This window comes from Fistularia commersonii, chromosome 23, assembly GCF_037954325.1.
Source record: "Fistularia commersonii isolate RoL2024-O1a breed Wild chromosome 23, RoL_Fcom_v1.0, whole genome shotgun sequence".
NCBI classification, from domain to species: Eukaryota; Metazoa; Chordata; class Actinopteri; order Syngnathiformes; family Fistulariidae; genus Fistularia; species Fistularia commersonii.
The window spans coordinates 1,043,228-1,065,727 of record NC_141306.1 but is presented as its reverse complement, the minus strand read 5'-3'; the positions used below and the strand labels follow the sequence as shown (position 1 = coordinate 1,065,727).

Genomic DNA, 22,500 nt, shown 5'->3' with positions numbered 1-22,500 from the left:
TGCTAACTGATGCTAACTAGCTTAAAAGCCAGTATCTAATGGATATTGTGCTGTTATGCTAACTGATGCTATTAGTTTTCATCCATTCATCGATTCATTCACCCTCTCCTTCATTGACATCCGTCCATTTTGAAAGATCCCGTGTGCATCCGGCGTCGCTAACCCGCCCGCTAGCGCCTGAGCCCTCGCCGCGGGCGTTTTTATTTTCACGGATTTCACCGGCTCGGCGGAAATGGCAGAACCCAAACAGCGGGAGGCTGATTATTATGGGATATACGCCGCGGTCCGTCCATCCGTCACGCGGCGGGATCCAACCTCTCCAGAAACAAGAAGCTCCTCATTTTCCGCGAGACGCCAACACGAAATCTAATAAAGCGGTTTAAATGTGTGTGTGTGTGTGTGTGTGTGTGTGTTTGGTATCGAGGCAACAAATTTTCATGATGGCGTTCCCGCGGCGATCCCGCCGCTGATGCGCGCCATAAAAACACACACAAATCCAGGGCAACACATTTGGCTTAATGTCTCCTTGGGATTGACGGCGCACTCGTAAAAGCGGCTTTATTTATTTTTATTTCCTCCGGATGTAAAAGCGCCGTGCGGCGCCGCGACGTTCACTTCCTGTTCTCGTAAGTCAGGCCTCGGCGAGGAGGTCCTCGCCGCTTTACGACTCCTCCAGGAGAAGCTAGGACCAGCCTGGGAGATGTTAGCCCATAGAAACGTCCAGGAGCTGAAGCTCCGGCGAGGGTTCATCAGAGCAGCGTGGTCGCCGGTCGTGTTCCCACGGCGGCCATGTTCTCCAACGTGTCTCCATGGGGTTCCACAGGGTTCCTCAGGGTTCTTCAGGGTTCCACAGGGTTCCTCAGGGTTCTCCAGGTTCCTCCAAAACACCTGCAGGAGGTTCATGGAGACCCTCCGAGGTCCAGACGTGTGAATGGTGGCCTGTACGGCACGTGATTGACAGCTGACGGGTGATTGATGCGCTTCTTTCCTCCGCCGTGATTGGCCAATTTAGCCGAATTCAGTTCAAGCGTACCGTCGGCCATTTTGAAGACATTATGGGATGTCACGGATCGATTGATCTTATTGACTGTAATGCGCTTTATAATCCAACCTGGATACAACCTTCTTGCTTCCCGACGAAAATACCTGGCTCTCAGTGTGTGTGTGTGTGTGTGTGTGTGTGCGTTTGTGTGTGTGTGTGTGTGTGTGTGTGTGTGTGTGTTCGGCTCCATTAACTATCACAGCGAGGGCCGTAAACCCGGCTTCGTGCTCGACTCACCTGAGTTTCCGTGTTCCTGCCACATCGACCGTTCTATTGAGTCATTAAAGAGTGCACGTCGTGGCCTCGGGGTGTGTGCACGTCGTGCGCGCACACGCATGCATGCGGGCACGTACGTGCGCGCCGGGATACACCCCTCCTCCCCGTGCGAGCGCAGTGCGATAGCATCTGGGGTTTATTTGCCTGCGTGTGTTTTTTTCCCCGTCGTCAGCGCGATAGCTTCTTCAGATAGGACTTAAATGGAGTGTTTGTCCTGCGCCGTCACACACACACACACACACACGTGCACGCATCCACACACACGCACACACACACATGCGCTCATGTTAGTGCACGTATGACGCCCCCAGCCGCGTCGTCGTAGCGCGCTAAGCCCGAGCACCTTCTCTCGACACTTAGCCTCTCGACCGCTTCGCTTGTTTGTTTTTATTCGTAGATTCCGATCGTCTCCGACGAGGTACATCGGAATGTTCCGATCTTTGCCACGTGGCTGCCGTGCAGGAGCGTGGCGTGCCCCCCCAGGGCGGGCGGCTGCTAGCTTGGTGGCTAAAGATGGGTACCACAGGAGGAAGTGGGCACGTGGGACTGGGTCCTTGTTGTGTGAACAATGCTAACTGTTAGCATTGCGGCTAGGGGGAATGAGTGAGGCATTCTCCAGTGGAACCCGACTCTTCTATCAGGGGTTAAACGTCTTTAAGTGAGTTAAATGACATGCTAGCGTTAGCAACAAACTCCTGTTTGCTAATTTTGAACGGGCAAAAAAACACCAGCGGCTTGACAGAGGCTAAAATTTACCCACCGTCCTCATTTGAGGACCTTTTCCTTTAGCTAGCCTTTGCTAAAGCCCCGCCGCCTGGAGTTAACGTGTTTATTTAACCCCGCCAAGGTTGGGAAAACGATTTACCCCGAAGCCCCCGATGGGGTTCCGCTCCGGCCTCCTGGAGAACCGGGAGAACCCGCTGACTCAGGCGCCCGAGGTCGTAAAACAAACGTCTGCGCGGCTTGTCCGACACGCGGCCATTAGCCTCACGCCGGCGGAGCCGCTGCGTGTCGGCGCTGATCAAATATTCCATTACTCTGCCAGCGAGCTTCCCCCGCCGCCAACCTCCCCCCTCCTTCATGTAATAGACTGGACCGGATCGTTTCCAAATAGTATTAGACGCTCAACACTCCCTCCCTCTCCCTCTCGTATCGGTATCCAAATAATTACCTCTCAGTACATCGGCTTACAGTAGCCCTGCCCTCCCCTTCACGATAACCCCCCCCCCGCTGCCCGTTAGATGGCGCGTTCCGTGCACGCCGCCGTCAAACTCCTTTATTGCCCTACTATCATTCTTCACGCTTGCCTTTGTTTGGTTTTTAGCACTCAGCTAGCAGAGCTGGAATGAGGCATTTGCTAGTGGCTAGTGGCTAGTGGCTAGTGGCTAGTTGCTAGTGGCTAGTTGCTAGTGGCTAGTTGCTGGCCACGGGTGTTCATTTGCTGCACGCTATTTATTTGTTGTTTTTTTAGAAATGAAAATGCCACTAAGCATTTTTATTTTATGCCCAGGATGGAGCGTCTACTTCCTGGAACATGCTATCTGTGAACGTGGTGGGCGCTTAGCCCCGCCCCCTTCCTGAGCCCGCACACGCTCAGATGCAACCTTATATGTCCCTCCCACCCCCACTGCCCAATAGATGGCGCGCTCCGTGCACGAGGTCATCAGACTCCTTTATTGTTGTTCCTCACTCTTGCCGTTGTTTAGCTTTAGCACTCAGCTAGCTTAGCTGGAATGAGGCACTCTCTAGTGGCTAGTGGCTAGTGGCTAGTGGCTAGCCATGGGTGTTCATTTGCTGCACGCTATTTATTTGTTATTTTTTTAGAAATGAAAATGCCACTAAGCATTTTTATTTTATGCGCAGGATAGAGCGTCTACTTCCTGGAACATGCTATCTGTGAACGTGGTGACGCACGCGCTCAGACGCAACCTTATATGTCCCCCCCACCCCCACCGCCCAATAGATGGCGCGTTCCGTGCACGGCGTCATCAGACTCCTTTACTTCCCTACTAGCTTAGCAGGAACGAAGTTCTTGCTAGTGGCTAGCGGCTAGTCACGCATATTCATTTGCTGCATACTATTTATTTGTTCTTATTTCAAAATAATTATCATTATGTGTGTGTTTGTGTGTGTGTGTGTGCGCAAACATGTATCCGTGATGCATCCGGATTCACGTCGTGTTTCGGTGAAAATTAAAACAAGGTGTTTTTTTTGTTTTTTTTCGTCCGGTGGGAAACCAAATTGTTTGTTTTGAAATCTGCGCCATTTTTTTTTCCTGGAGGGTTGAATTGGAAGCAGATGTTTCCTCCACCCAGACGCCTGGAGCTTCATGTGAGTTTCACTGCCTCCCGTCGGCCCTCAGGCTCCGCCCCTCGTCCCCAGGCTCCGCCCCCGGCAACCAGGCCCCGCCCCCTCCGAGGAGGATGAGCCTCCTCTGACCTCCTGCTCATCTTCACAAACGTCACTCGAGTTCATCCGGAGGCATCAAACCGACATCCTCTCTCCGACGTACGAACATCTCCCATCTCCATGACGTCCATAGACCTCCATGACCTCTCCCAGATGTTCCACCCGCCTCCACCAGGTCCTACGTTGACATGTCTCCAAAAAACTGGCATCTTTTCCCCCCAAATGGGCTTTAACCATCTCCATGATGTTGCTGGACCTCTGTGACCAGATGGTCCACCGACCTTCTCCCTCATGAGTCAGTCGTAGTTGTTTTCGTGGACGTCCCCCGTCCACCATGTGGTCCTCCATGGTCCCCCATGATCACCCGGGACATTACACCGACGTGTTTCCACGGCAACAAGGAGGCCATGATAAACGTCCGTCCTTGAGGGACGCCTTGTTTGCGAGGTGATTTACCAAAACGTCCCGACGTCCATTAGCCGCTACGCTACGCTAACGCCGGCCCACGCTAATTAATTACACGGAAGCGGCGGCGGCGGCTTTATCGGCCTCCAACCGCCGGCGTGCTTTATGGGTTATCGCCACGGAGACGCTCCCTCCACCTCCACCTCCTTCTGAGATTTAATTCCAGAAAACCGCCTCTTCATTTCGCCGCTCACCTATTTCCTGCAGCCGAGCTAACGGCTAACGGCTGCTAGCGCCCTCCTTTCTCGGAGATAAACGAGATGAAAAGAGGTGATGAAAACGTCAAAACCTCCTGCTGCTGCGGCGGCGACTCACCCCTCCTCCATTCATCCATCCATCCCGACCCACTCCTCTTTTTTTTTTTTCTTTTTGGAACCATCTGCTTTGAAATTAATGGCCATGTTGGAAAGTAGGCTAAATCCAGAGTGACAGCTTTTTTTTTTTTTTTCCTTTTTTTTTTTTTCTCTCCTTCTTCCTATTTTTAAAGAGAGGCTGCAGGCGGAGTCCAGCTGTGTGGGAGGCGAGCGAGAGAACGAGAAAGAAAGAAAGAAAGAGAGAAAGTGGAGGTCTCTTTCACCTCCGCCCTCCGAGAGCCGCCACAACTCGTAGCTCGTAGCGCCGCTTAGCCGTCCACGATTAGCGTCTTTCCTCGACGTTGGTTTCTTCCTCTACGGCGGAGGTTGACGGTTCGATTCCCGGCTCCCCTCCAAACACTCCCAAAACCGAAATCATCATTAATCACCTGAGATGCTAACTAGCTTAAAAGCCGTTATCTAATGGATATTGTCCTGTTATGCTAACTGATGCTAACTAGCTTAAAAGCCAGTATCTAATGGATATTGTGCTATATAATTGTGTGTGTGAATATTTATCACCCAGCCAATGAGAGGTAATAACACATGACACATATGTGTGTGTGTGTGTGTGTGTGTGTGTGTGTGTGTGTGTGTGTGTGTGTGTGTGTGTGTGTGTGTGTGTGTGTGTGTGTGTGTGAGAGTTTATCGGACCTAAAAGTACCTCTGTGACATCTGGTTGCACACTGACGCAGGCTGTCTGCAGTGTGTTCGAGGTCGCGTGTGTGTGTGTGTGTGTGTGTGTGTGATACTTTCTGATCTGGAACAGGAAGTAGATGAGAGCGCTTTATATGTGGAAACTGTTTACATGACAGGGTGAATGTTGCGCGTCTCTATATGTTTATGCAAAGCTAAATGAATGGATGAATGTTATTTGTGATGTGATGACAGGGTGAATGCTGGTGTGTTTATGTAACATGTAAATAAAAGGGTGAATATTTATATTTCTATAAATGAAGCTTAAATGAGAGGGTGAATGGTGTTGTTTATGTAACATGTAAATGAGTGTGTGATGAGAGGGTGAATGGAAGTATCCATATATAAAACTAAATAAATGAATTAATGATATTTATCCATATGACGTGTGAATGAAAGGGTGAATAGAATAGTTGCATATCTCTAGATATGAAGTGTAAATGAGAGGGTGAATGTTTATCTGTCTCTATATGACATGAATGAAAGAGTGAATGGTTGTATCAACGTCCATGTGGCTCTGTGATTGGTCCAGATCAAACGCCGCTTCTTAGCCAATGACAGCAGAGACACCCTGACCGAGGGTTAGCGGTATGAATGAATGAATGATTGAATGAATGAATGAATGTTAGCGCTGCGTTGTCGCTTTGCGTCGTCCTTCCGTGACGTTGCTGCTTCCTGGAAAACCACATAAGGCCGGTTCCATCCCGATAACGCGCTCGAAACCTGGCGGCGCCTAAAAGGGGCGGAGCCTCCTCCCAGTCACCCACCTCAGCCCGGCGAGCGTCCTCCTCGGAAGTCCTGCTCGCGCCGTTTCCTGCCAGCCTGTGTTTATTTTATCCTCCACGCCAGGAAACCCGTCCGAGCGCCGCCGCCGCCGCTAAAAATAGTCCCCGCTCTCCTGGTGAATGTTTCATGGCGTTTCACGGGGATCTGAGACGGCCATTCGTGTTTCTGGACCTGGAGCACGCACACACACACACACACACACACACACACACACACACACACACACACACACAGGCTGGAACCTCCAATTATATGGAGAAGGCAGAGTGGTAGCGTCTGGGAGGCATAAGCAGCTGCATATGGACACACACACACACACACACACACACACACACACACACACATTTCCTGCATTTTAGACACACACACACACGCACACAGGCCTATACACTGTGAGCGCTCGGGGGCCTGAGCTCTGATCTTTCCAAAGGTTTCCTCCCGTGACCCGTGTGCCAGACAGTCTGGGGTGTGTGTGTGTGTGTGTGTGTGTGTGTGTGTGTGTGTGTGTGTGTAGGGGTAGGGGAGGCTGGCGTCATCTTGCCTGCTGGATGCAAAAGCCAGTAACATTTGCTTTTCGTGGCGCAGCGACCAACACCCCCACCTCCTCGTCTCCAGAAGGATTACTGGCAGAAAGTGGACGTGTGATCCCGCCGCCGCCGCCGCCGCCGCCGCCGCCGCCAGTCAGGCCCCCCCAGATCCTCCACTCGCCCTCGCCGCTCCTCACAGTCGCTGCCGTTTAAGATAAAGAGCTGAGGCCTCGTCTGCCGTTTGATGTGTTAGATCAGCTCTGGTCTACCTGCCCCTGTGTGTGTGTGTGTGTGTGTGTGTGTGTGTGTGTGTGTGTGTGTGTGTGTGTGTGATCACACGCAGGTGTGGATGATCTGTCGCCACTCCACCCAGATAATACAGATGTCAATGGGCCTCACACACACACACACACACACACGTGGGTAGACAGGTTAAAACTACAAACTACTGAACTACAAACATGGCGGCGTCACTGATGGCAATTCATGATAATGTTGCTACATGATTGGCTGATCATCTTTACTTATAGTTCCACAGCACTTTGATGGAGAGCGTTTTATTGATCCATCCATCCCTTGGTGAGCTGTGATTGGCCGAGAGGCAGGTTCACCCTGGACCGACCAATCACAGGGCTACATCTAGAATTACAACCATTCACTCGCTCATTCACGTCTTATTGACACATGCAATCACTCATTCACATGTCATATATCACTTTTCATTCGTACGTTTATTTATTTATGTTTTTTAGTTTTTTTAGGCTCCGCCCCTAACGCTGCACCCTCTTCAATCATCCGTGCACGCCATCCCCCCCCCCCCCCCCCCACGCTCTTATCTCAGCCCCGATTAATCACGAGGGACCTTTCCGTCGCAATTTGCCCGGGAAGTGTAAACAGGAAGTAGCTGCCGAACGCGCATCACGGCGAGGGAACATGACGGGAGCCCTGGGCGTCAACACAAACAGCTGACGTGATGCGTTTAAGGGGAAACTTGAAAGAATGGGAAATGGCGGCTTCCCGATACAGTGGGTTTAATTAGCCGGCGTCGCACAGCCAGCTCGCTTATTAGCCTAGCGCTCGTGAGCTTTATTAGAATATGATTTAATCAAATAGCGACCGTTAGCGTCATAGCTCGGCAATCTGCCACCCCAGTGTGGCTCATTCCATTCCCCATTGTTAGGGAGGGGGGGGGGCTTATTAAATTAAAGAAAATATGATCGCACAGTTAGCACTTTCATTAATACGTGAAACGAACGCCTGGTAAGCAGTAATGAGGTTCTCAGACGCACCGAAAATGAAAATAACACGGAGAACGGCTTCTCCCGCGGCTTAAATCGGCATTTTCGCTTTAAGCCGATGAGCTCGGGGTGTGTTTTTTTCGTGTGTTTGTGTGTGCGCATTGATTAGCCGCTAATGCGTCAAAGCCACGTTCCAGAACCAGGGAGTAGACCGAGTGCTAGCCGCTAGCTTGTGGTCTCTTTAGCGGTAGACGCCGCGTACGGGGGCGATGATTGAAGCGCCGGATAATTAACAGCCTGCGCTAATAGCATTAGTCACCTTGGAGATAATCGGCGCCGGCGGTAACGCATCCCCGTGCTAACGGAAGCTCTGTGACGCTAATCTGACTGGAAGGCTCCAAACACCTCGTCCAAGCGGTGATTCACTCGTTCATAGCTGCATGTGGAGGTGGAAAAGGGCACCTGTGTCCTCACGGGACATTTTTATTTCTTTATTCGCGTTAGCAAAAGCTAACGACGGCTAAACCTGGCGTTAGCAACGATACAACAGATTTCACACGGGAGGAAGAAGTCTTTGTTTACATTCATCTGGTTGGACGCCATATTGGACCTTCGCTTTCTTTCGTTTGTGTGGGAAATTTCATTGTCGCTCCCAAACCACCTTTTTTATTTATTGTTATTTATGTGTTCTTGTAATGGTACGATCCAAAAGTGGCACAAGAGTTTTGCGCGGAATAATGTCATTTGGGAAAAGGGTGGAAGAAGCATCAGGAGTGCCGGGGTGAAACTAGAAAAACATCTCCAGAACTTCTCATTTCTGCGTTCCTTGAGCGTCGGGGTGTCGGAAGGGGATGATTTTCAGGAGGCGCCGGCGAAAATGGATTGGCTTCGGGGTTGGAGCCGAAGAACTTCCCGCGCCGTGACATTTCTAGTATGATGCAAGAGTTGTGTGAGGGAAAGTGAAAGGTAACACATCTTCCGGAGGAAGTGTGTGTGTGTGTGTGTGTGTGGAGGGGAAGAGGGCGGAGGATCTAAATCACCCCGTTGAGCCCTAAGCTGTGAAGGAAGCTCACCGTGGGGGGAGAAGGAAAGACAGATGTGGTCTTCTCCTCTTACGTCTGATGCCGTAAATCACCTGGCCATTGATCGGTGGGCGTCTGGGATCCGCCGCCGCCGCCGCCGCCGCCTCCGGCTCGCCGAGCCCGGAAGGTCCGCTGCGGGAAACGCACTCCGCGGTACCGCCGGTTGCTTGGATACAACACATTCACGCCGGCACGGGATTGGACGGAGGGCCGGATGATGCACCCAGATGTACGCTTTCTATTTTTGGACCACGACCTTCAGGCCCGTCGGTGGAACCTGTAGATCTGAGTGAATCTGATGTCAGCGAAGGGTTTGTCGGCACCCTAAAGGGGGCGGCGGACTCTCGTAGCCTGAATCCATGCCCTGGTACGCTCAGGGAAGGAGTTGTAGCCCTTGTACACTAGGAGACTGATTGTACTCCTGGTACTCCTGGTCCATCGAAGAAGCTATTGTAGTCCTGGTACACCAAAGAGTGCCGTGTAGCTCTTCTACACCAGGAGATTGAGTTTTATCCCTGGTACACTAGAAGAACTTTTTCCCCGGTGCACCCAAAAAAGGAGTTTTTTCTTGGAATGGTGCACTAGAACTTTAATTTTTAGTGCTGGTTCACAAAGAGTGCCGTGTAGCTCTTCAACACCAGGAGATTGGCACTCCCAAAGATTGAGTTTTATCTATGGTACACTAGAAGTACTTTTTCCCTGGTGCACCCAAAAAAGGAGTTTTTTCTTGGAATGGTACACCAGAACTTTAATTTTTAGTGCTGGTACACCAAAGGACATGTTGTAGCCTGAGGTACTCCCAAAAATTGAATTGGTTTATCCAAGGAAAGAATTTTAACCCCGGTAGCCTAGAAGATTGATTTGTAGTCCTGTTGAATCCCCAAATAATAGTCTCCATTGTATGGTTGGCAGCTCTTCTGCCTCACAGCAGGAAGGTTCTAGGTTTTTACTCCACTTTCACTCTTGTTTCACTCTGGGTTCTCCATGTTCCAATTGAATTCTTTAGAACTTGTGAATAATGTTGGATAACCGTAGTTTGTCAGCCAATCAGAAACCTTCATCGGGGAACGGGCAAAGCCCTGCCCACCCCCTGGAGATCCCAACGTTCCACCACCTGACTATTGATGTACAGATGTTCCTCTGACGAAGAAGGAGGAACTCCGCTAAAGGTCAGAGGAACAACAGAAGATACGTCAGGTGGACTTCCTGTTTTCAGGAAGACGTAGCAGCGACTGATGATGCTGCTTCAGCTGAGAGGGTTGGTTTGTTCATTCATCCTGCTTCTGGTCGCTAACGCGAGCTAACATTGGAGCAGGAGGCGGGGCTTAACCTGTCAATCATGTCCATCTCTTCACCCTTGAAGGCCTTTGGGAGGAGGTTGGAGAACCCAGAGGACCACCAGGGTGGAACCAGATCCCCCCTACTTTCCATTCCCCAGTATGAATAAGTTATCCATCTTCGTGCCGCCGCTAACGCGACCGCTCGCCGTCTCGGAGATAAAAGAACCCCCTCCTCCACGTTCTCCGTGCACGTTCCCATCTTCGTTCTCCGCCGGCGTCCTTTCCGCTTCAGTGTCACGCGAAAAAAGGAGTCGTACCTTGAAGACATCGCGCCTCGTCTGTTTTTTTTTTTTTTCTCCCCTTCCTGAGTGGGAGGCGGGGCTTTAGCTTCCTAGCTTTAGCTTCAGGCTAACTTCCTTTTCTTTTATGGCGAGTGAACTCAAACAGAGGTCTGCTGCGCGCCACCTAGCATCACGGCTCATTTCCTATCTCTGTATATGTGTGTGTGTGTGTGTGTGTGTGTGTGTGTGTGTTTAAAATGCAGAAGGTTATATTAATTATGTGTGTGTGTGTGTGTGTGTTCCCCCCCCCTCACCTGATCACAGTGTACCCTGTGAGTCGAATTAGCTTCTTTTGTAATGGAGATTAACCTTACACACACACACACACACACACACACACACACACACATACACAAATGTGTTATTTAACGACCCCCCCCCCCATCCCGCTAACGAAGCTGCCCCCCCCCCCCATTCTTGCAGTCAATTCCACGGACGCTTACAGGCTTTTAAGGCTAATAGGATGAGATTAGCACATTAGCATGCCGGACGCCATGTTTTATTCATCCTCCTCCTTCATCCCGTCACTTGCAGGAGCTCCGACTTGAACATCTGGGACAAAAATTTAATAAAACGTTCAAAAGTGAAAGGAGTATTATTTTCCAGAAAGATATTAATGTTCTGTTCTTACACATAGAAGATGAACGAATGAATGAATGAATTTCATGTCCTCACTTCCTTCCCTTCCTCGCGCTCCGTCTCCTTGACAACGCATCGCTGGGTAACGTGGTTACCATGGAGATCCAATCGCAGCGCCCTTTTTTAAAATGTAAAATAAAATAAAATAAAGGGGTTGAACAAGTGAAAGCCGGAGTGTGTCGGACAGGAAGTGAGAATCCGCCGCCATTTCATGGAGCCTGGGTTTATTCCGTGTGTGTGTGTGTGTGTGTGTGTGTGTGTGTGTGTGTGTGTGTGTGTGTGTGAGCCTCCCATTGACTGATAATATCTCTGACCATCTGATCATCTTCCCTCCTCTTCTTCATGCATCCCATCCACTGCTGTGGTTTTTATCTTGAGGAAGTTCAAATTTGCAGGCCCCGCCCCTATTTTGGCCACGCCCATATGTGCATGGCCACGCCCCCACAATAGGCTCCGCCCACCCGCAGGAGCCACATTATTCCACGTGATGCAGCATAAAAAATATCTTTCTTACCTTCGACCTCCTCCTCCTCCATCCCCGTCTCCATGGCAACGCTCTGCCCGCTTCTGACCGTTGAGTCGAAAAAAAAAAAGAGGAAATTCATTCATTCACCCCTGATTGGACGGATGAACGAATGAATGAATTCTGATTGGGCGATTGACAGCTCAGACTCCGCCCACTCAGCTGTGATGCGTTCGAGGACGGCAAGAAAGAACGACTGGATTATTATTATTTTTAAGTATTATTAGTAGTGTTATTAATAGTAGTAGTAGTATTATTATCTCACTACTTTGATTAACCGTAATTTGCAGAAATAATTAATAGGCAAATTAATTTGGAGAGATATCAAAGAATTTATTTTATATCTTAATTTCTGGCTACCTCATTTAGAGATTACCGAGATCAAATGACGGCGCTTTGGAAAAAGTCCTGGAGGATCGATGGGATTAAAGAAGAGATTAAAATGAGAAGATACGATTTCAAAAGATATAAAATTAAATTAGGGAGGTTCTAGATTTACAGCCCCACGAATCATTCAACGGCAAATGTCACCGAAGCCATCTCTTTGCTGCAGCTCTGACGGTGTGTGTGTGTGTGTGTGTGTGTGTGTGTGTGTGTGTGTGTGTGTGTGTGTGTGTGTGTGTGTGTGTGTGTGTGTGTGTGTGTGTGTGTTGCAACGGATAGCCCCCCTCTCATTATACACCAGGAAGTGCAAAACATCGTGCGGAGAATAAATGGATTCCCGCTGAGGGTTTACCGATCGGCCAATCAGGGCCGCCCCCGGGGAGAGAGGGGCGGGGCTTAACCCATGCGGGTCAGCTGTCAATCATATAGAGACGTCCAACCGTTAGCCCGCTCATTGCTAGCTACGTCGTCTCGGTTTAACCTCGTGACTGTTTTTGCATTGAAGATGGAGAGCGTGGTGAGAACCCGGGTGGTGGAACCCAAGCAGAACCCTCCTAGAACCCTAGCAGAACCCAAGGAGAACCCTAGCAGAACCCTGGCAGGAGAACCCGGTCACAAAATGCGATATGAGGGTGTGGCCGTGTTATCATTTTATGCTAATCGTATTTTCTCACCTTCCTCAAAGAGAGCCGTGGTGCATTCAAGCGCCGCGCATGCTGTGGGAATTTTCGGCGCCGGGTTCCTCACGCCTTTTTTTTTTTTCTCCCTGCACCTCTATCACCTCGCATCGCGGCCGGTGGAAATGAAAGGGGCTGTCAGAGCGCCGGCGGCGGCGGCTTATCGTTCATATTCCAATACCGAGCCCCTTATTGCCTGGAGGCTCTGTGTGATGTAATAATTCAGGTACCTAGAACATCAATATCTCCTGCGACCTGAGGTTTCATTGTCCACCTGATTGCCTGCATCTCCAACGCTCCGGAGGGAGAAAAACATATATAGAAGAAAAAAAAAATAGTATGTAGAGAGTATTTGTAAGGAAGCAGATATGGCTGTGGGTGTTAGCTTGAGGCGCTAACAGTGAGAAAGGTCAGAAGAGCGACTGTTTTTTTTTTTTCTTTCTTCCTTGTCGCTATGGGCGACGGCGGATCTGTGACCTTTGGTCAACCGTCCGGCGTGTTAAAGTCGCTGTAAACTATAACTGTGTTTGTTTTCCCTCCCGCTCCCGTCCAGAAGACCAGCCGTGATGCCAGGCAGTCGCGGGAAGGTCACGTCCCCGTGGCCTCCAACCGGCGCTGCCTTATTTGGCTTCGTTTTTATTGTTGTTGCCGTATTATATAGCAATGAAATGCTATTTATTAGCAAATGCTTGTTAGCTTAAGGTTTCCAGTCACCTGGGAGAAGGTCCTCCTTCGGAGAGGGACCGAACTTTTCAACGCTCTCATCTCCTCTGGAAGGTCCTCTGATCCCGTCTCCTCTTCTTCATTCTAGTTCCTGTGCCTGAAGAACATCCGGACGTTCCTGAAGGTGTGCCACGACAAGTTCGCCCTGCGTAGCAGCGAGCTCTTCGACCCCTTCGACCTCTTCGACGTCAGGGACTTCGGCAAGGTGAGCTTCTCTGCGACGACCACATCCGATGCTAAGGTGTGGCGCGAGCTTTCGCTGGATTTGAGAGTTGGACGACTGGTTGCTATGGTGATGGGACCAAATGTTCGGTGTTAGCTAGCTTAGCTGGTTTAAAAGGCTGATCAAGAACCAGGAACGTATTGGACCTCCTTGGACCTGGTGTCCCGGTTTGGGCGTCACGTTCTGGGTTGACTTTGGCTTCGGAGGAGTTGTCATGTTGTCGTAGACGAGGGTTCCCGACAAATCAAAACACAAACCCGACCAGAGCTCGGGTTTCGGGTGTTTCCAGAAGATTTTAAGGAGTGGATCATGTGTGCTTGAACGCCGTTCAGGTGTCGCGACTTCTTCTGTTTGACGCTGTGTCCGTTTAAGAGTCCTGAAACAAGTCAGTCCTTTTCGACCTTTAGAAGGACCCGGTCCACCTCTTGCCCCCTGCTGGACTCCTTTGCTTCCTTCGGGGATCTCCACAGCCAATCATCTACCTCCACTTTACCTCCAGCCTCACACCCTCTCCTCTCGGACCAACTCACTTCCTGTACTCTTTCCCCACCATCCATAAATCTCCACTCTGGTCCTCCAGACCTCCCGCCTTGCAGTTCCAACCTCAGCGTCCTTCTACCTGGATCTTCGCCGTCCCTCCTCTGTCCACGTCCAAACCATCTCAGATGGTTTGTTCTTGTTCGCAAGACATGGCCAGGAGCCAGGAGCGTCCTGCTGAGTTTTGGGTCTACAGCCCAGTGGACCAGTGGAGTGGAGCCACTGTCCATTGGAAGGTCCTACAGGTGATCCCAGAAGGTACTTTGCCTTGGACTCTTGTCCAGTAATCTTGGAGCTGATAGCAATGTCAACTGTCAGCTCCAAATTCCAGTAGCCAATCAGCAGGCGACTCCTGAAGCCTCAGGGTCGGTATGCCCAATAAAGTTGTCCAAATTTTTAGGCACCAGCGCTAAAGAGTAAGAGCTAGCGGTGTTTAGATCATTGCGAACAAGAAGTGCTGCTTGCTAGCATTGAAACAAATCTAAGGATAAAGTTAGCACCCCCATCCCACCCCCTGCTTTCGCTCCCCAATCCGGGATTACTCCAGTGCCTGCCATCCTACGAGGGCGAGCTCCGCGAGCATAGCTTCCAGCGCCGCGCGCAGGGATTAAATACGAAACTGCCACAAAAAATGGGTCAAAGGATAATGACGGTTTTTTTAGCGTTCCATCGACGGCTCTCGAGGGGACGGATCTGAGCGGCGGGAATCAGGGATTGGCCCCGTAATCCGGGACCGCCACCCCTGTTAGCCTCCCGGATTGAGCCGTGGGGGCGAATTGTTCCCTCCGCTTCCTAATCTCTTTAACTTTGTCCGAAAAAAAAAAAAAAAAAAAAAAAAAAAGACGTTTACCGCTGCTTTAGCTTAGCGGACGTCGGATCTGCAGAAACGGCATCACGGTGATGGAGCAGCCCAGGATGGGGGTACTAGCGGGGGGTGTTAGCGCTCATTTACTTAGCATGCAATCCAATCGAACCGCCCCTCCAAGAAGACTCTTAGCGGTTGGTTGAAGAACTTGGAGACGGCGGTTGGGAGTCAATGAGCTGCGACGACCGTCGGAATCAATCACCTCCACCTTCCTTCACGTCAATTTGGAAATTGCTTTAGTCCGGTCTTGGCTTGCACCCCCCGATCGCCCCCCAATCACCCCAACTATTGATTTTCCATTTAGGCCGAACATCACATTACAATATATCGAATGGAGGAGATCCCTACTAATGTGACATACATTTAAAGAGAAAGTGGAAGTGGGGGTTGATCTTTACTTCTGGCTGTCGTTCCTTATAAACACATTTATAACCCTCGTCCTCCGATCGCATCCGAGTATCCGGATCAATTCCCCTCCCGATATTCCCCGAAACACGCAATCGGTGTTGAGCTTGTCCTTGGAAGTAGTTGGAGTCTTAAGTGCAGTTAATTTGAAGCTCTTTTCTCTTAAATTTGATTTAAAAACCCCTAAAACTTTTTTATTTTTTTTATTTTTTAACACACGCAAGATTCAACATCTTCATCAATAATTCATTAATGATGTCATCATTAGCAGGATAGGACCAATCACAGCGTCTGATTTGTAGTCGCGGTTTTGCAGTTACACAACAATTATTAGCTTGTTATTGATTCAACCTTCGGAATTCTGATCAAATGTGCAAAGAAAACATAAACGTGCTTATTTTTTTATTTGGGAATGTTTTCTTAGCATGTGTGCTTTTAGCATAGCATTTTCCTCAAGCACAGTAATAACACAGTAATAACACAGTAATAACATGGTAATAAAGCCTTAATTACAAAATAACCAGCGCTTTTTAATTCGGTTTGACCGATATTTATATATAAACCCCCTCACCGTTAAAAAAGATGGTGTTTGCAGAGATATGACCTCAAACTTGAGGCGTTTCATCTCTTCCTGCAGGAGTGGGATTAAAGTTTCAGGGTGAGGCGGGAGGATGGAGGAGGAAGATTTTTTTTATTCCAGCTTCCTCCTTGAACATTAATCACCACCACCATGTTCTCAGCCTGCACCAAAACACCTTCGCTATCTTCCCAACCTCCGAAGATCACCAAAATAAGAAAGAAAATAAACAAGTAGGATCGTTATTACGGCGCCTCCCTCCCTCATTCATCATTCCAGATTCACGCCGACGCCATTAAAATCATTAAAACAAAAAAAAAACTCCCCGGAGAAGGTTTTTATTTGCCCCCCCGACCCTTCCATCCGACCCGTTTCCGTTCCGTCTTTTAATTAACCGCCGAAGGAGCGTCGCCGTCATTTAAATGAACATGGCAATCAGTTTATTTGGCCGTCGGCGCGATTAGCATAATTACGCTCCACCTGTTAGCCATCTATCAACAGTTTGCTAATTTTCCAGCTGTGTGTGTGTGTGTGTGTGTGTGTGTGTGTGTGTGTGTCAGGATGGCAACCTTTTTTCCTGACACGGTTGCCAGACCTGATGTGATGGAAGGAGATGGATTTATTTGAAATGCAGACGAGCGTGTTCGTTAGCGACGCTAACGCTGTCTGATCTTTAGCATCTGACGTGAGGTTATTAGCAACACCAATTTATTTATTTGATTCTGTTTGATTTGTTTTTTCCGGGTCATCTCTTGCAATAAGTTTATTATTATTATTATTAAAAACCGTCATTATTAAAATATCACTTTGTCTATATTTTATTTTATTTTTTTTGAAATTATTACTATCATTACATCATTATTCATAACTATAACTCCTTCAATTATTTACAAAATTATAATAATTTCTTCTTCTTTTTCTTCTTCTCATTGTTATTGTTAATAGTATTATTTTAGTCATTATTATATTATCATTATTATGATTATTAATTCTCTTTTTATAGGATTAAGATTTAAATTACAAAAGCATTCAATAATCTACAAAAATAAATTCGATTATTACTATTATTTTTAATAATAATAATAATAATAATATAGAGCTTGTATTTATTTATTGAGTTTTTTATTTCAAACCCATTCAAAAATTGACCATTATATGATTATTTATAATGATTATAATAATTCTTATAATTCTTATTGTTACCATTATCTATTTTGTGTGCATTTATTAAGATTCTTATTTCCCTTTTAATTTACACAAATTTAACCATTCATCATGATAATAATGATTATTATTACCATTATTATTATCATTGTTCTTAATCGTTTCCATTCCTGAAATGAATGAAAGAATGTAAACTATATTCAGCATTATGTATGTGACACACACACACACACACACACACACACACACACCCTCTGCCATTGGAGTGTGTTGCGGTAAGGCCGACCTCTCGTCGAACCTCACCTCGGTTTGTTTACTTCCTGTAAAGGTCCTTGGCTCCGCCCCCTCGCCAAAGAACCGCCACATCTTTGACTCTACATCATTTTTTTTTCTTTCTTTCTGTTTTTTTTTAATCTTTTTGCAGGAATGCTGCGGCTTCTGTGGAAACGCCACAGTCATTAACGCGTGGGGCGGCTAACGAGCCGGGTCCGTGTAATAGGCGTGTAATTACACACCTCGCTTTCTGCGGGAGAATCATTTTGTCCGCCACGTTTATTTTAACGTCTGCAGATTCCTATGATCTGCCCAGAGCGGGTTGTGAAAAAAAATATATATATATAATTTTTTAAAATATAAAAATGATATTTTTATGTCTTATAAATATAAAATGTATTTTTTATCAATATAAAAATATATTTGTTTATTTACATAGGCAACATATATATTCTTAATGTGATTATAATGCTGCTGTGTGATTGGATGATTGTGCTCACTGGTCCGACCAATCAGAGAAAGGGATGACGGGCTCTACTTCCTGTATCTCCACGTGTCCATCGGGGTTCCTCGATTCATTCATTCATTCATTCACTCGTTCATCCACATGTTGTTTACATGTGATATAGAGACATACAATCATTCACTCATATATTTAAAAATCATATAAAAACATGTAATTATTCACTCATTCATCCATCATGTTAACATACAACCATTCAATCACTCATTCACACATCCTATGGAGACAAAATTACTCACTTGTTCATTTGCAAATCATAAAATAATATGTAATTATTTACTCATTCATTTAAAAATCATGTACATGTAATTATTCACTCATTCATTTAAAATCATATAATAACATGCAATTATTCACTCAGTCATCCATTATTTTGACAAACAACATTCACTTGCTCATTCACACATCCTGTGGAGACACAATTACTCACTTGTTCATTTACAAATCATAAAATAACATGCAATTATTCACTCATTCGTTTAAAAGTCATACAATAACATGCAGTCATTCACTCATTCATTTAAAAATCATGTAATAACATGCAATCATTCACTCATTCATTTAAAAATCATGTAATAACATGTAATTATTCACTCATTCAATTAAAAATCATACAATAATATGCAATTTTTCACTCCTTCATTTACAAATCAAATTATAACATGCAATTATTCACTCCTTCATTTAAAAATCATGTGATAACATACAATAATTCACTCATTCATCCACATCATAGAGACATCAAACCATCCATTCATTCATTCTCACATGAAGATTTCAAAGTATTCACTCATTCATTCATATCATAGATATGCAATAATTCGCTCATTTAATTTACTCTTCATTTGGACATCAAACATTCACTCGTTCATCCACACATGAAAATATCCAACATTCACTCATTCATCCATGTTGTGTTCCTGCTGTCTTTCCACCTCGACCGATCGATCGATCGATCAATCGATCACCGATCGTGTCAAAGGTGAAAACGAGGGTTCAGAGGCGTGTGGATGTTCTGCTGAAGGTCTCCTCCACCTCCACCTCCACCCGTCCATCACCCCCCCCACAACCCCTCCGACGCCAGTTATTATCTCCCGCTTCCAAGTCGCGATCAATAATTCATCCCAAATGCGGCGGTGCTGATGATAATTCCTCTGACATGAATTATAAATGCCCCCCTCCTGTGTTTACCCCCCACCCCGCCCGTGACCTCATTATTCCTGGGGCTCGTTACCCGCCGCCAGAAACAGGTGGTTGCCGTGGGGACGGCTGATCGCCGGGCTGGTTGCCGGGGATCCGCTCGCCGCTCGCCATCGTACGATGGTTTTTACTTTTTTAAAGGATTACGTGTAATAACGCTGTAATAACGTGTTTAATACATAGTTATAACATGATTATTACATGGTTATTACACATTCCCAAGTGAATTATTTAATTTCAATATTGTTAATTATATTTCATGATTGTTTTGATTGCTGTTTTAAGTTTTAAAGGCTTATTACATGCAATAACTGTAAACTAATGTGTTTATTACCGTTATTACACATTTACGACACATTCTCAAGTGATTTACTTGGTGTCAATATTGTTAACATTATATTTATGATGGATGCGTGGAAATCATTATTTTCCATTTGTTTTTAGGTTTTAAAGTGTTATTATAGGGGTTAATACACTTTTACCACATATTCACAAGTGATTTATTTAATCCCTATATTGTTAAAATGATATTTTATGATCGTTTTGGGAGGAAATCGATATTTCCGTTTGCGTTCCTTTTCCCCGTTGGGTTTCGGCATTTTACCCTCAAAACATACCAATGGATGGTCACGTGACCTCAGCACGCTGTATGTTGCTTTGCTTTTGCCGTTACCGTGGTTACCGAGATTATTCTGGGAGCTGCAGGGGGAAATAAGTGTGTGTGGCGGGGGGGGGCACAGCGTGAAGGCTCATTATATCTTCACCCCGTGGAGCCCACATGGGGCGCCGTGATGGACAGGAACGTTTAAATATAAACACCTGAAATTCATGATTAGCATATTATAATGCTATATTGTTATTACTATGTTATTACCATGCTATTACAATGCTATTACTATGTTATTACCATGCTATTACAATGCTATTACCATGTTATTACAATGCTATTACAATGTTATTAAGGTTGGGAAATATGTTGGATACGCTGGGAGGAGAAACTTTTTATGAAACCAAAGGTAGGCAAGAAGTTGTGTTGGAGACCAGAGAGGTTCCTCATTCATCCGTTTGTCAGTTTGCCGGACGGCGGCAAAAGGGGGCGGAGTTTAACCGCTGGCGATCGCCTGTCAATCATACCGTCGTCCAACAGTTCTCCTTCTCACTGAGTCTTCAGGGGACCTGCTGGTTGGTTTTGGATGGTGGGAGGAACCTGGAGAACATGGAGAAGCCACAGAGGGAACCTTCTTGACCAATGGGTTGGATCCTGGAAGCTTCTTAAGGGTTGGAATCTTCAAGCCATGGGCTTTTGGAGGAAAATCGAGAACCAGGATGGAACCTCGGCTGGAGAACCTTAGGAGAACCTTAGGAGAACATGGAGAACCCTCAAAGGGAGCCTTCCTTTCCAGTGGGTTGGATCCTTGAAGGTTCTTACTGTGACATGAGTTCTCCAACCACAGTCCTGGAATTGTTTCAGGTAGATGGAGAACTTAGATGGAACCCAGGCTGGAGAACCTTTGGAGAACCCAGGCGAGAACATGGAGAACCCTCAGAGGGAGCCCAGCTTTCCAGTGGGTTCTTCAGTCACTGGTCTTTGGACTGTTGGAGGAACCTGGAGAACCTTGTAGAACCTTGTAGAACCTTCTGGAACCTTCTAGAACCCTTTCCCCGGCCCTCCCATTAATCCCTGTGTCGGACATTTTGAAATTATCTCTTCACTGATTGGCTGGCCGCCTTTGCCCGCCATTAAATTTGTCATTGGGTTTTACACACACACACACACACACACACACACACACACACACCACTCCTCCCATCAAATGGCGGTAAAACGTAAACGAGGCGCAGCGGACACACGACACACCCTCCGGTTGCCGGGGGTGACGCCGCATGGCGAGTGGCGAGCTGGCGGCCGGCCAAGCCCCGCCCACCTCTGAGCGCCCGGCTGTCAATCACAGCTTGAAAGAACTTTCACTTTCACTTTCACTTTCTCATCTTCTTCCTCTCTGTTTCCTGTCATGTTTATTGATTTTATTTGGATGAATGAACTGTTCCTGTCACCACCATCAGCTCAGTCGCTGGCAAACACACACACACACATGCGCACACACACACACACACATACACACACACACACACACACACACACACACACATACACACACTTTTCAGCACCATTGGTTTCTATCTTCTGCTCAAACTCAAGGAGCTCAGTGGAATCTCAGCAGAGGCTGAGATCAGATGGAGCTCTGCTTCAGGAGGCGGAGTCAGAGGGGGCGGAGTCAGAAGGGGGCGGAGTCAGAGATGGCGAGAACAGGGCGCCGTTTGAGGTCCCTGGAAAATGTTCCCCTTGTTTTCTTCGAGAAGCAAACGAGAGACACTGATCTGGAGATGAGGAGCCGCTCTGAGTGTGTGTGTGTGTGTGTGTATGTGTGTGTGTGTGTGTGTGTGTGTGTGTGTGTCGCTTTCACGCTCGCGCTTTGCAATAACAAGCTGGCGTCGCCTGTCATTGCAGTTTCCCGCCTGTTTGGGCTGACGTGGGTCCATTTAGGTTCACTTTATCTTATTTTATTTTCATTTGTATCTTATTTTATTTTGTTTTTTCATTATTTTAGTTTCTTTTTTTGTTATATGTTTTAATTTAATTTATTTTTATTCTTATTTTCAATCTGTCCATTATCTACCACTAATCCAACACTTAGGGTTTTGGAAGATGCTGCAGCTTTATTACATTTTTTTTCCTTTCTCTCATTTTATATCATTACATTTTTATTTTTATCTTATTTAATTTTTTATTGTTCTTCTGTTTTTGTATTATTTTATTTTTTTATTTATTTCACTTTTAGTTTCCATCCATTATCTGCCATTTTCCAACACTTTGGGCCGCAGAAAAAAAAACTTTATTTTTTTTTATTCTTAATTCATTTTATATTAATTTTGTTTATTTTTACCTCACTTTAATTTGTTTTTATTATTATGTCATTAGTTATTTAAAGTTATTTTAGTTTTAGTTTTAGTTTTATTTTCCATCCATCTATTATCTACCACAGAAGATGCTGGGGCTTTATTTTATTCCTATTCTTATTCTCATTTTATTTTATTTGTGACACTCATTTTATTTTATTTTTGATTATCATTTTAATCAATTTTTGATTCTTATTTTATATTATTTTATTATTATTCTCATTAGATTTTTCTTCCTGTTTTTTTTTTGTTTGTTTGTTTTGTTTTGTTTTGTTTTTATGTTCTTGTCATGACCTGATCTGGAGGGTTCCCTTTTCTTTGAATAATGAAAAAA

General features: G+C 46.4%; 1 protein-coding gene across 11 annotated transcripts in view; it reads left to right on the top strand.

Moving 5' to 3' along the window:
• Positions 1-22,500, top strand: part of vav2 (vav guanine nucleotide exchange factor 2) — a 138,166-nt gene that overhangs the window by 35,431 nt on the left and 80,235 nt on the right. For all 11 annotated transcript variants that reach the window (XM_086170898.1, XM_086170894.1, XM_086170896.1 and 8 more), the window contains exon 2: positions 13,530-13,646. In XM_086170898.1, coding sequence (XP_086027024.1) covers positions 13,530-13,646 — 117 coding nt within the window. The remainder of the gene's footprint in view (positions 1-13,529; positions 13,647-22,500) is intronic.